Genomic DNA, 13,676 nt, shown 5'->3' with positions numbered 1-13,676 from the left:
AAATTTCAAACCACTTAAAATTTAACTTAAGTTTAGTAGCAGATTTTTGTTTTCCCTATTTAAGGGTTACAAACATTCCCCAAAAAATTAAGTGTTCCTACCAACCAAAATGTAATTAAGGAGAACATTCTCTCCTACACATTCACTGCACACACGCAGCACTAGATTAAGCAACAGAATTCTAAGGCAAAAAAAGTCAGTTTTTAATCTCTTCATCATTTGCTGCATCTGGACAAAATGGATGCAGCACAAGAAATGTACAATGCTGTTGTTGATGAAGAGGACTTGGATGAGTACTATCTACAACTACTTGATGAGATTGTGCCCAACTTGAACAGTCATATCTCCTCTGAACCAGAATCTGCTGCACAATACCAAAACAGAAAAATTAAACCTGAGATGAAGCAAGAAAAGAGAAGGAGAGCTGTAGATGAATTGTTAATTATGGAAGAGAACGGAGTATTACCATATGGTGCATTGAAGAAGACAGCAGATAAGTATGGTGTTTCAAGACACACAATAGAGAGATTATGGAAAAGAGCATGCAATCAAAGAGTTACGGGTGATGTCATTGATGTCAGGTCAAGGAAAAAGGGAACTGTGGGGAGGAAATCAATGGAATATAGTGAGGAGTTTCTCCAATCAGTGCCACTGAATTTACGCACTTCAGTTAGATGCTTTGCTGGGGCACTCAAAGTGTCTCCTTCAGCAATTTATAGACTGCTCAAGAAGGGGAAGCTCAGAAGCCATACAAGTAGCAACCATCCAAGTTTGACAGAGACTCACAAATTGGAGAGGATGAAGTGGGTTCTATCCCACATTCTACCTGGCACACCCACTGTACAAGCAGAGTTTATACACATGGAGAACATCATACACATTGATGAGAAATGGTTCTATTTGAACCCAGATACAAGGAGATTTTATTTATTGCCAAGAGAAGATGATCCATATAGATGTTGCCAATCAAAGAGATTCAAAATTAAAGCTATGTTTATGGGGGTAGTATCAAAACCAATGTATGATGCTCAAGGTAATCTCATTCATGATGGCAAGTTTGGCATCTTTCCTTTTGTAGAGAGGGTGGCAGCAAAATACACTACCAAAAACAGAGATAAGGGCACTATTGAAACAAAGGCTGTTGAGAGGATCACTCAGAAGGTCATCGGAGACATGATTATACAGAATGTACTGCCATCTATAATGAGTAAGTGGCCTACTGGTATGTCCAAGGATATATGCATCCAACAGGACAATGCTAGGCCTCACATACAAGGAAATGATGAGGCATTCAAGGCAGCAGCAACTCAAAATGGGTTCAACATCATGCTCATTCAACAGCCACCTCAGTCCCCAGATTTAAATGTTCTTGATTTGGGTTTTTTTAGAGCCATACAAGCTTTAATGTATCAAACATTTCCTAAGAACATAGATGAGCTCATAACAAATGTGCAAGATGCATATGACAGATTTGATCCTAGTGTTATGAAATACACATGGTTACAATTACAGTGGATTATGGTTGAGATTCTACAGGTTAGAGGAGGTAATAATTACAAGAACCCTCATCATGGGAAGGCAAGATTAGAAAGGTTGGGTCTTCTCCCAAAAACTGTCAAATGTGATCAAGTTATTGTGGATGAAGTTGTGCACTATTTGAATGAGAAGTTACCAAATGAAAGTGAACAAGTTGAGTACTTTGACAGTGAGGGGGTCATTGATGAAGACTAAAATGAATGGTATGTGAGCATTTTTTTGTGAAGAATACAGTTTTTAGGGAAGTACATTAAAAGTGGGTGAATTTTGGGAAGAATATAGTTTTTGCAAAGAACATGTTTTATTTGGTAAATACATAACAATGCCATTGAAGTAGGAACTTTTGTTAAACTGCACACCAAACCTAAATTATGTACATGTAGTGGAGGAATGTAGGTTTGTAAATGCAGTTTATATCAATGATTATGCTAATTCTATTTACAGTTATGTTTCTTATTTACACCATTGTTATTGTTTTTTTAGTTATAGGGACCGAGGCATAACTATGAATTAGCAAAGAACCACAATCACAATTACTCATGTAAAGACATCATTTGACCTTCTATAATCCATCAGGGAGACTTTTAACTTATGAAGGAGTTCAAATCATTAACACCTCAAGGCACAATGCCGAGCAAATCATTGACTCACTTCAAGTTTTTGGTGAGTCCTTCATCATATGGATTAGGGAGTGATTTTAAAAACAGGGGGACTCAATATACAACAACAAACCAATCCCACAACAAAGACGCTTTCTATATTCATAACTCATCATTCATCAATTTGACATCACCCTTAAACTCTAGGTCAAGCTCAACATAACCAATAATCAGCCAACACAACCAACAGCTCCCAAGAACACAAGTATCAAACACAATCCAAGCTTATCCAACAGCAAGCCAAACATTGAACATCACCAATAGAAACATTCAACATCACCAATCAGATTCAAGATCACCAACACAAGGCAAATATACATAACCATTAAAACAGAATAACACAAACCAACAACAGAAAATATTAACATGCAAAAAAAACGCAAGTAAATAAGGATAACAATGGGACAGTAGTCAAACCTCCCTTACTGTAATTTTTGTTCAAATCTGTACCACCAATCACTATCTCCCTTCCTCTTTAAACCAGATTTCATGACCGATTTACTCCCACTACCACCACTTTCTTTAAAAGAACCCACCTTAGCCTTTCCTTTTCGGTTGTATGAATAGTAATTCATCTCAGAACCCATACAAGGAAGAGCACAAACAGTAACGCGTTCAGAATTAGGTTTTTTGGAGACAGAAAGTGGGGGTAAAGTGGGAGTTTTGAAAACCACTTTTTCTTTCACATCTTCCTCGGAACTCACCAGATCTATAATTACTTCTTCTTCAGAGGACTCACTAAATAAATCATCAGGAAACCATGGTTCCTTCATGTCCTTAATTTCCTCAAGAACAACACCCAGAGCTTTGCAAGCAGTTGGACCCATACACTTTGAAGCAGCCCCTGAATCGTATAGTCTACGGGGCCAAGGAGAACCATTTTCAATTGATCGAATGACGTCAATTATGAACGTCGCCTCTCCCTCATCCGTAGTTTCAAAATGCGCATCAATCAAAGGTTCCAAATTGATATCACAAACCATTTTTTAGGAGAGAGAAATTGATTTTCAAGCAAAATTGCAAAGAACAGAAAGAAAAACGAAGATGAGGAGAGAGAGAAAGAATATCTGAAGACGAAGTTATGAGGGGAGAGAGAGTAGATCTGAAAAAGTTATAGAGAGATGAGCAGTAATGAGGGAGAGAGAGTAGATCTGAAAAAGTTATAGAGAGATGAGCAGTAATGAGGGTGAGGGAGATGAGCAGTTATGAGGGAGATGAGAAGTTACGAGGGAGATGAATGATGATGAAGAACCCTAGGTTAGATGAAGAGGTGGGGTGGGAATTCAATTGGGGTAGTTGGTGGGTCACTAAAAATGGTGGGAATCATTAGTTTTAGGTTAGGATTAATCAGATTATTAGATGTAGATTAAAGAACATAACACAAGTTAGTAAGGGTAATATGGTAAAATTAGAAGGCAAAAGTTACTAAATAAGGAAAAAAATAACAATGTCCCATCTATTTTGAAACACCCCAAAATAGACAATGTCCCATCTATTTTGAAACGGAGGAAGTATGAGAAACCATACATACAAAAAAGTTTACTTGTTTTTTTTTTTGTTATATCAAGTACCATGTTAAAAGAAGGATCACTTAAAATTTTGTTGAAGAAATACCAAATCTGTAGAAAACATTTTTTAACGAAATTTTCATCAAGTTCTCCTGAGTATATGTTTTTCATAAAACAACCTTATTATTTCAATATTCACCATATACTGCTCAATTTTTTTAAATTTCACCTTACGTCCTTAATAACTAACCACCGCTAATTTTTTTCATCATCATTCCCTAATTTTTTTTAGTAAACCTCTCTCTCCTATTTGTTAATCATATATGTGGTGTTTTAATGGTGGTTTATTAAGGTTAAGATATACTAACAATATCAAGCTTAATGACTACAAAAGTAGACGATCATCAAAAACCAAGGACATGATAAAATAGAGGTGATCATGGGCCGGGAATCCGGGATGTACCGGGTTCAGACCAAGCCATCGTTTAAAAAAATTTCCCGATGGTCGGGCTGAGCCAATTTTTTGTGCCCAAAATCCACTATTTAAGGCCAAAAATAGCGGATTTTTTGGGACAAAATCAAACCGGACTGAAATTGCACGAAAAAATCATCTTCAGCTTGTCCAAAATCCGTCCCAAAGCCAAAAAAAATCGAGCCGGGCCAAAATTTTTGCTCAAGTCCAGAAAAAATTCAAATCAGGCTCATTTGAACAACTTTATGATAAATTTTATTAAAAATAGAAGATATATAGTGAATTTTGAAAAATTAAAGATGTTTAATGAAAAATAAATAAATTATAGGTTTTAGTCTCCCACACTCGTATTATTCGTGACAAAAAAAAATTACTCAGAGATACTTGGTGAAAAATCCGACTTTTTACCCCTTTGTTATCTTTTCCACATAGGAACATAATTATCCAAAAATGGGAAACAACGGTTTGGGTTAGCACTCAGTCAACGGGGAAAAAGAGGAGAGAGAAAACACCAAAAACTATTCTGAGCCAAATTGCGGTGTTATACTACTTCTTCAACCTCTCGTCAAAAAACATCCCAAAAAAATAACCAAAACCAAAACCTCTCATTTCTTCGTCATTCTAATTTCTTCCTTCGTATATTTCTCCTTGTTTTTATCCTAATTTTCCATTATCATAATCTTCTTCTTCTTATTTTCTCTCTCCTAAATTATATCCTTTACCTAAACACTCTGCAACTTTTCATCATAATCATCATCCTCAAAAATTTTCATTTCTGATGTAAAATTACTTGATTAGTTCAATTTTTCCGTTGATTTTTTCGTTTCTGTAAAATCGATATTGGGGAGAGAAACAAAATTGGAGAAAATTCGAGGAATTTTGAAGGAGAAAATCTTGAGGGAACGAAGAACAATAATGGGGGCAGCTGGTTCCAAATTGGAGAAAGCCCTCGGTGATCATTTTCCTGAAGGAGAGAGATACTTTGGTCTTGAGAATTTCGGCAATACTTGTTACTGTAACAGCGTTTTGCAGGTTTTTTTTTTGTTTTTTTCTTTTCGGAAAAAAGTTGCAATTAGGGTTTCAGTTTATTGTTGTTTATGGATATTTGTTCAAATTCATATAAGATGTTTGAATTTTGTGTGTAAATTACTTTTGTTGAATCTTATATGTATAGTGTGAGAATTGAATTTTTTCAATATATATGCTTGATTGATTTATTCTTTTTGTCTTAAATTTTGTTCGTGATTTTCAATTGAGTGCAATGTTTTCTTTTTGATGCAGAATAAAGTGATCTTTTGTAGAATTGCATGGTAGAAAGTTTTGAGATTGTTTTTTATGGTATTTTTAGGACGGGGAAAGGGTTCCTTCTTGTGAGGGTAATAGAAAAGGGAGGGGAGATGTCGAGGGATGAGGTGTTTGTTGGATGAGCCTAAATAGATGCATCAAGAAAGGAAAGAGATTGAATGATTAGCTGTTTTTGAGCTTGGTAACGGTGAAGTTATGGAAAATTTGGGTACAGATAGCTAGTAAGATGTCATTGTGATGGTGTTGTGGTTCGTTTTGTTGATAGAGGACGGTATATCATTTTCCTGGTGCATTGCAATTGGCTCCTTTCCTTTGGAGGGTCTCTTTTGCTATTTATGAAATTTTTTGGTAGGGTTGAGGAAAGAAGAATGGAGTAGAAGCTGAGGAAGGTTTATTTTGCTGTCATAATTTAAGAGAGTCGATATTGTAGAAGAGGGAAAAACTGTTTCTCTGAGCTAGAAAGTGATCAAACGTTGTCTCATTGTCATTAGGGAATAGGAGCTGGGTGATTAATCTTGTTTCTGAGTTTGAACACTGGGGTTCTTGGAGATGGAATTTTAAACATTTGAGGCTTTGGGGTACAAATTAGTGGTATAACTATATTTTGAACACGCTGTTTGCGCACTGCTCTGTTGTAGAAGAAATTATGAACCAAATTCGGTGTATGTTCTTTCAGATGATGTGACGTGTAAGAGGTATGTTCTTGTAAGTTGTTCTGTGCTTGGTTGTGAAGTTTCAGACTGTCAGAGACCCTTGATGGTTTGCTGTTGTTTTCATTTTCGAGATGTTAGTTCCAGATGGAGGGTGATGTCCTCTGCAATTCTTGTTTTATAACTAAAATTACTTTGTAGCTCCCTAGCAGCAGTTTGGCATTTTATTATGCCGCTTTTTGTTTGAAGAAGAAAAACTAAAACCCATATTCTGTGAAGGTGAAGTAGACATTTTTGGGCATTAATGCACTATATCTACAGGAACCAAGTATATGCATAATCATGAAGTAGATCACTTGTACAAGATTCATGGCTATAAGTTGCTTTTCTAGTAGTAGAACATTCCTTTTGAGTTTTTTTTTAAAAAAATTTTAAAAAAGGGTCTTCTGTAGGGTACGCATGTGCCGCCAGTAAACCCTTTGAGTTGTTAAAAAATGGTGTCTTTCTATAGGGTACCTTTGTGTTTCTACGTTTACCACTATTTTTTTTTTCCTTTTAAGTTGTACCATTGAACTTTTTATTTATTCTATATTGTACCCCTCTGTTAATTGAACGTTAAGTTTACCGTTGAATTTTCACTTCTTTAGACTTGCATTAGAAGTGAGAAAAATACTCTGTTTTAAAAGGATTGGACACATTGGACAAGCAGGGTAAATTTTTTTGGGGGAAATTTCCCTCCTAATGTAAGTATAAAGAAATGAAAATAAGAAATAAACAGAAAACTTAATGTTGATATAATGGAGGGTTACCACATAGAACAAATAAAACAAAATAGGGATACAACATAAAAGACGCTAAAACACATGGGTATCTTATGGAAAAGCCCCCACCCCCCCCCCCCCAAAAAAAAGTATTTATTCATATGCATTTTATGGAATCTAGCCTTTTAGCAAACCTAGATTTTTCAGGGAAGAATATAGTACTTTTGTAGAGTGTGAGAACTTCTTGAATTGTTTTACATGGACTGATACAGCAATGAGAGCAAGATAGAGATTGTGATACCATGGATGTGGTTGATGGTGGTAGGGTCCTAGGGGTCAAGCTGGATGGAGAAACAACTTGTTGAAGCTTACTTTATGATGGAGGGTACATGTACGTCTCAGATCATTGAGGCAGCTGTTAATTGTTGTTGGTTGGACCTGCTCCATGTTACTTTCACATAAAAAAAAACGGCAAACCAATATGAATCCCATTGGTACAGGTGTCTGGGGAGAGTTATATGTACAAACCTTATCCCAAATCGTCAAAAAATATCATTTGAAACTTGGAAGGCAGAAAATCCTGCGGAATGCTTTACAAACTTATAGAAAGCCTTATAAAACTTTGTTCAGTGGCTATGGGTGTTGGTTCTATCAATCCATTTTTGTTATATGTGAAGGTATTTAGAATATAGTTGGTGTTTTGGATATTAAGGATAAGATAAGAGATAACCGGTTATATGTTGGTTTGTGTGTGTGAGACGTCGACTCGAATTTGCATTAGTAAGGGTAGTGGAGAAAGGGGATCATGGAGAACTTAGAAAAAAGCTGAGGGAGGTCAAAAATGGCTTGGATGAAGGGCATTAAGAACGATATGAAGGAATTGGGTTTGGTGAAGCATATAAGACGTTACAAAAGGGAATTAGGCAAGTATTTTTTTGTGGACCATCAAAGGTATAATTTTGGTTCATGTGTCCGACCCGATTCTATTGGTATTAAAGCTTTGGTATTGTTGGTGTATTTGACTGAAACATGGGTGGGAAAGTGAGAGATGATTTTGGAAGTGTGAGTAAAACTCTGTCTAAGTTCCCTTATCTTCTCTTGAGATACTTTTCTACCTTCGTCTGTTAGTATTTCGGTCACACTTACACTGATTAGCTAAATGCTCTTCAGCAGGGATAGGGGACTTGTTAGAGGAATGTGCAGCGCCATGGGGAACGAAGAAGAGAGGTGTCCTATGTATTGAACATGGATGTAATGGTTGTTGTTGATGCTAGTGATGTAAATTTGAAGATTAGGTGCCGATGAGAATCGTAGAGGATTCCGTATAGGAGAAAATATATGGAGATAATGTCACATGAGCATTTAATAGTTTTCGATAATGATTAATGTGATTCTATCTATTTCTATGTAAGTTTCTGCGCTATTGTTTATCTTGAGTTTGAATCTATGACAACTTGTGATATAAGTGCCATTCTTGTTCTGTATGTATAAATAAGCTTGCAAATTTCCTCAGTTTCAAGACTTGTAAGTTGTAACTAGCAACAACTTATTAGTTTCCTCTTACCTACTGGCTTTCTTTAGTTTGGGCAGTGTTAAGAGATCTCTTGATATCTGTTACTAAAGCTCATTTATGATGTGAAGTGTGTGAGAAGCTGAGAACATGTTTTTCTTTAGGCAACAGCATCGACATTCTACTATTCGGTACTACTTCTAGTTGATTCTTGGCCTAATTTACTCTCTTTTCTTTCTTTTTCCTGTACCAGGCTCTCTATTTCTGTGTCCCATTTCGTGAGAAATTACTAGAGTACTATGAGAAGAACAAAAATCCTGCTGATCCGGAGGAAAACTTGCTCACATGTTTGGCTGATCTATTCACACAGGTGCAGATTATTATCATGTTCAACAATGCTTGTTCTATATTTGTGTGGCCAATTGGTATAGAGATAAAGTCCACAGACTAAGTAAGGCTTCAATAAAGTTTGCTTGGGATTTGTTCTGATATTACCACTTAACTTCCTAGCTGGATTATCACATTGCAAAAGTATAGTTTTTCTTTTTCTGTATCTTTCTTTGTTTCTTTTGCTCTTGCTTATGCTTAAACCTCTGCTTATTTGTTTTGGTTGTCATGCTATTTTGATGTTGGTAATGTGCTTCTGAGTTCTTTGCTTTCCTCTACATCAGTTTCAACTTTGTCAGTTGTTAAGAAAAAATAAATTAGATGTTATGAAAGTATTGTGAAGAAAGACTTTTTATAACCAGATTCCTGCTTTCAGTGATGTTTCCGAATTTCAGCGGAATTTCTTTCTTACCAAGTTACTACACTCCATCTCATATCTTGCAATTACTTGGATAAACTGACATTTTGCTAATTATTCATGTAATCGTAATTCTATTTAAGTTCTACATATCTTCTGTTAAGTCGCACGGCAGCACGAGGTGTCGAGGAGTGAGGATAGTTGAGTGAGAGCTGGGAATGAGGGAGCTACATCATGCGTGGAAAAGTCACGTATATTGCTTGAATATTCACTTGGAATTTTTTCAAGAAATCATTGAGTTTGGGCTCTTGGGCAGGGCCAAGCTTGAGTTTCCTATATGAAAGCAATCTGGATTTGTTGGACTTTGGCAGTCATTTACTCAACTCTGTACCCATCTTGTGGAGAGTTGGTGAGCAAAGGATGAGCATGTATACAGTATTTTGCTGACATCTTTACTTAAGCCTTTAGTATCAATCACAAGCCTTGCTATGCCAAATTCTTGTGAGGGAATATGTTGAGCTCTGGACAAGCATACCGTTAGCAAGTTATCAGGGCTTAACTTGTAGTTGTTAATACCAACATGCACTGTGAATCCTGCCAGTGGGTGTGGCGTATATGCCGTACTTATGAATTATTTTGCAGTATTGCATGGCTACTTTTGTTTGATTTCGTGCATACTGCACAGGATGTTGCTAGAACTTCAAGATGAGATGATGTTTGATGAAGATCTTCTACTCTTTTTCCTCTTTTATGTTTTCATCTTTTTGGAGAATGGAAATCGTGCAATTTTAAGTCTTATGAATTGGTTTATGATAGAACATGGAGTTTCTATTTGATCCCTTTGATTTGTCATTTGTGTAACACCCCTTACCAAAACTTGAAGAGATATCTAATGATGTGAGATTTAGGAAATGACATATGTCGGACATTGTCTGATTAACTTTTGATTTCTTTATGCAGATAAGTTCCGCAAAGAAAAAAACAGGTGTAATTGCTCCCAAACGCTTTGTACAGAGAGTGAGGAAAGAAAATGAGCTTTTCCGTGGTTACATGCATCAGGTATGTTGTTTAGCATCACAGCTGCTTTGGAAGTACTATAGGCTTTAAATTTATCACTTTAGCGTAAACTTCTTGGGCCTGATTTTGTGTGGTTTAGCATCTTGAATATGTAATCACCTGAAATCCCTTATCTACCCACTTGTTTCTAGAGAAGAGGTGGTAAATATGCTCAATACCATTTGAGTGAATAGTTGTCCCACGCCCAACCCCTTGTTATTTGTAGAAACTCTCCACATAAGTTGGTATCCTTTTTCAAATAAAAGTTCGAGTGCTTTGTTAATATTTTGATAACCTGTCCTTAATTCAAGTTCATCATGTTTTGCTTCTCCCTCTAAAACATACGCGAGCTTATTTTTGTTGTGAGTTGAACTTGGTTTCCCAGTAAGCAAGTAATGAACTTTTTCGATGATATTGGCCCTTATTTTGATATTGGAACTCATTCAAATTACTTTCTTAAAACTTATCTTTTTGAGGTGATATTAAAAAAATAAAACCTTGGCCAAGCCTAGCTGTTTGATAAATTGATCTAAATAGCAATCTGTTATAATGAGGTTTAACTTTTTCCTTTGCTGGAAAGGCCCCTTAGTTCTGTTTTATTTGGGTTAGTATCTTGAGTAAGAAATTCATTTGGTAATGCCTGTCAGTTTGACCTGGAAGTCACTTTGTTTCAATTGACTATCTCAGTATGACAAAGCAGTGTCATTTAGGTGAAGTAGCTATGTCATGGTCAATTAGCCATGTTGCTTATTTCATGCAGAAAAGCTATCTTATATTAGTATTTTCTGAGACTTTAGTGTCTTTAATTTTCTGTCAATCAGCCTGTCGAAATCCGTTGCCTCTTATATGTAAATTTGTGCTCTTTGCCTTATACAGGATGCTCATGAATTTCTGAACTTCTTGTTGAATGAACTTGTTGACATACTGGAGAAAGAATCTTCTGCTGCAAAAGACAAATCAGAAAATTCATCTTCTGAAAAGGTTGCAAATGGACCAAGAAACGGCCTAGCCAATGGTGTACTGAAGGAACCTCTAGTTACTTGGGTTCATAAAAATTTCCAGGTCCAGACTACATATAATTTACATATAAGTTACAAGTGCTTTTAAAGTTCTCTTTTCTTTAGTAGCTTTGATCCATTAGTCGTACATGTTCTCTGTGGGGGTCTATAGCATGGACTCTGTTTAGAACTGGCTAGGAGTTGTGCCAGGAACCTTAGTGCTGAAATCTTATGGAATGTACAGGGATACTATGGAAGTCCTATAATGAAAAGGAGGCCATACATACTGAAAAAAAAAATTACAATCCTTGTTGGGGAGATGTGAGGAGGCTAATGTACTACAGTCTTTGTTACTGAAATTCTAATTAAATACTGAGATTGAGAAAATAGGCTCAAGTTAGAAGAAGCCTAAGAGCTCGGGACGAGCCATTAACAACCTGAAATGCTTGGTGCATGCATGCGCATTGAACTTGGGATTGTGTCTTACTAAATTGAGCCATATGCACCCAAGGACTACAAATCCTGAAGAGCTTTATGTGTTTCTTAAGGTTGAGTAAATATTACTACGTGGGTTTTCTACTCTTTTCTCTAGAACTAGTGTCTCTAAAACTCGTAGACGAATCAGGGATAGGGGTATGTACAATTATACATCTTGGCTTCTCCAAACCGCAGCTCATCAGAAATTACTGGTTGTTGTATCATTATTAAGGCATTCAGAAGACCAAATACGATGAGTGACAGTAACAAGTACTCGTTTCCTTGAAGCTTTTGATTATGATGTAATACTATTGTCGTACAGTCGTATTCTAATGTTGATTTGCTGCTGCAGCAGAATATTGCATGCTCTAAATTATTTGGAAATTAGTTCATGGTTGCTGATGGTGAACACAAATGCAGGGAATATTGACAAATGAAACAAAGTGCCTGAGGTGTGAGACCGTTACAGCAAGAGACGAGACATTTTTTGATTTAAGCCTTGATATTGAACAGAATAGCTCCATTACTAGTTGCCTTAAGAACTTCAGCTCCACTGAAACACTAAATGCCGAGGATAAATTCTTTTGTGACAAATGCTGTAGGTAGGTATTGTCTTACTCCTCTCATTTCTTTGCTTTGAGTTGAATGAAAAAGGGTATTGACATCTGAAACAATAAGAACAAGTGACGTCTTGTTACATTTGCAAATAAAGAACTATCTCATTTTATGCAGTTTGCAAGAAGCTCAGAAGAGAATGAAGATTAAAAAGCCACCTCACATCCTTGTTATTCACCTAAAACGCTTCAAATACATTGAGAATCTTGGCCGGTACAAGAAGTTGTCTTATCGAGTAGTGTTCCCGTTGGAGCTAAAATTAACCAATACAATGGAGGATGCAGACTCTGAGTACTCCTTATTTGCTGTTGTTGTACACGTCGGTACTGGACCAAATCATGGTCACTACGTCAGCCTTGTGAAAAGCCACAATCACTGGTTGTTTTTCGACGATGAGAATGTCGATATAATAGATGAGTCTGCCGTCCAGACCTTCTTTGGATCGGCTCAGGAGTATTCTAGCAACTCAGAGCACGGTTATATCTTGTTCTATGAAAGGCTTACAAGTGACACAAGTTGACCGAAATTTTGATCTTCTCTACTCCTGTGATCTGTCTGTGTGTATTGTGTGACTTGAGCTCAAAAACCTCAGAATGTTGTACAGAGGATGCAGTAATTGGTTTTTTACCCCTTTTACGTTCTCTTTGGTTTTCCAATGGGGATGACAATAAATCTAACTGTAAATGACAGTGGAGAAAGATGTACACTAACTTATGGGCTGCTAGTTATTGCAAGTCGGGTTATATACTCTTCAGCACGTCATCTTTGGACTTCCCTTTGCCCATTGATCGGTTGGGCTATCTTTTTTTCATTAGCTCATAATTTCAGATCCTGTATTTTGCTAAAAGCTGCAAGTGGTTTAGTAGTTTTGTTTCATTGCTAGAGTCTTTGTAGAGAAACTGCAATCAATCCTGTGATGCATTTCCTTTCTTTAACGCCTTACCAGGATGTTGACGATTTAACAGTGGGTTTCAAACTTGAGTTTGGGGAGGATGTTGATGATTGGGTTAGTTTTAAAAAGTTCAACTGTACCCTTTGTACCTTTTTGTTGCTCCTAATTTTGATTATAGTTTTCAATAATCAATGCACATGTTTGGCTATTACTATCTTGAATGTATTATGAAAAATTCTGAAAAATTGATATTTTGAAAAAAAAAAATTGATAAATTGTACAAGATCTTGCATGATATTATTTTTTGTACCAATGTATATCAGTGAGGATATATATACTCCAAGTTGTGGTTGATGGTCAATGTATACTCTTAATCGGGATAAGATACATGCCTATTGGTAAGGTTTGTATTTCACAACTTTAAGGTTATGATATTAAACTCCACTACAGACACTTTGGGGATGAAATTCTCTTACCCCCCCCCCCTCCCTC

General features: G+C 36.3%; 2 protein-coding genes across 2 annotated transcripts; both read left to right on the top strand.

Annotated features, from left to right (window-relative positions):
* The first annotated feature begins 237 nt into the window (after positions 1-237).
* LOC104896197 (uncharacterized) lies at positions 238-1,731 on the top strand. Its single transcript, XM_010682914.2, has one exon. The coding sequence runs from the start codon at positions 238-240 to the stop codon at positions 1,729-1,731; it is 1,494 nt and encodes a 497-aa protein (XP_010681216.2).
* Positions 1,732-4,662: 2,931 nt separating this feature from the next.
* On the top strand, positions 4,663-13,318 carry LOC104904020 (ubiquitin carboxyl-terminal hydrolase 3). The gene is made up of 6 exons (XM_010692191.4): positions 4,663-5,207; positions 8,655-8,771; positions 10,107-10,205; positions 11,079-11,264; positions 12,098-12,279; positions 12,410-13,318. Exons 1-6 carry the CDS (start codon positions 5,091-5,093, stop codon positions 12,810-12,812), a joined length of 1,104 nt encoding a protein of 367 aa, XP_010690493.1. The 5' UTR covers positions 4,663-5,090; the 3' UTR covers positions 12,813-13,318.
* The last annotated feature ends 358 nt before the right edge of the window (positions 13,319-13,676 follow it).

Source organism: Beta vulgaris, chromosome 9, assembly GCF_026745355.1.
Source record: "Beta vulgaris subsp. vulgaris cultivar EL10 chromosome 9, EL10.2, whole genome shotgun sequence".
NCBI classification, from domain to species: domain Eukaryota; kingdom Viridiplantae; phylum Streptophyta; class Magnoliopsida; order Caryophyllales; family Amaranthaceae; genus Beta; species Beta vulgaris.
The sequence above is the reverse complement of the archived record's forward strand: the minus strand, read 5'-3'. Positions and strand labels throughout refer to the sequence as shown.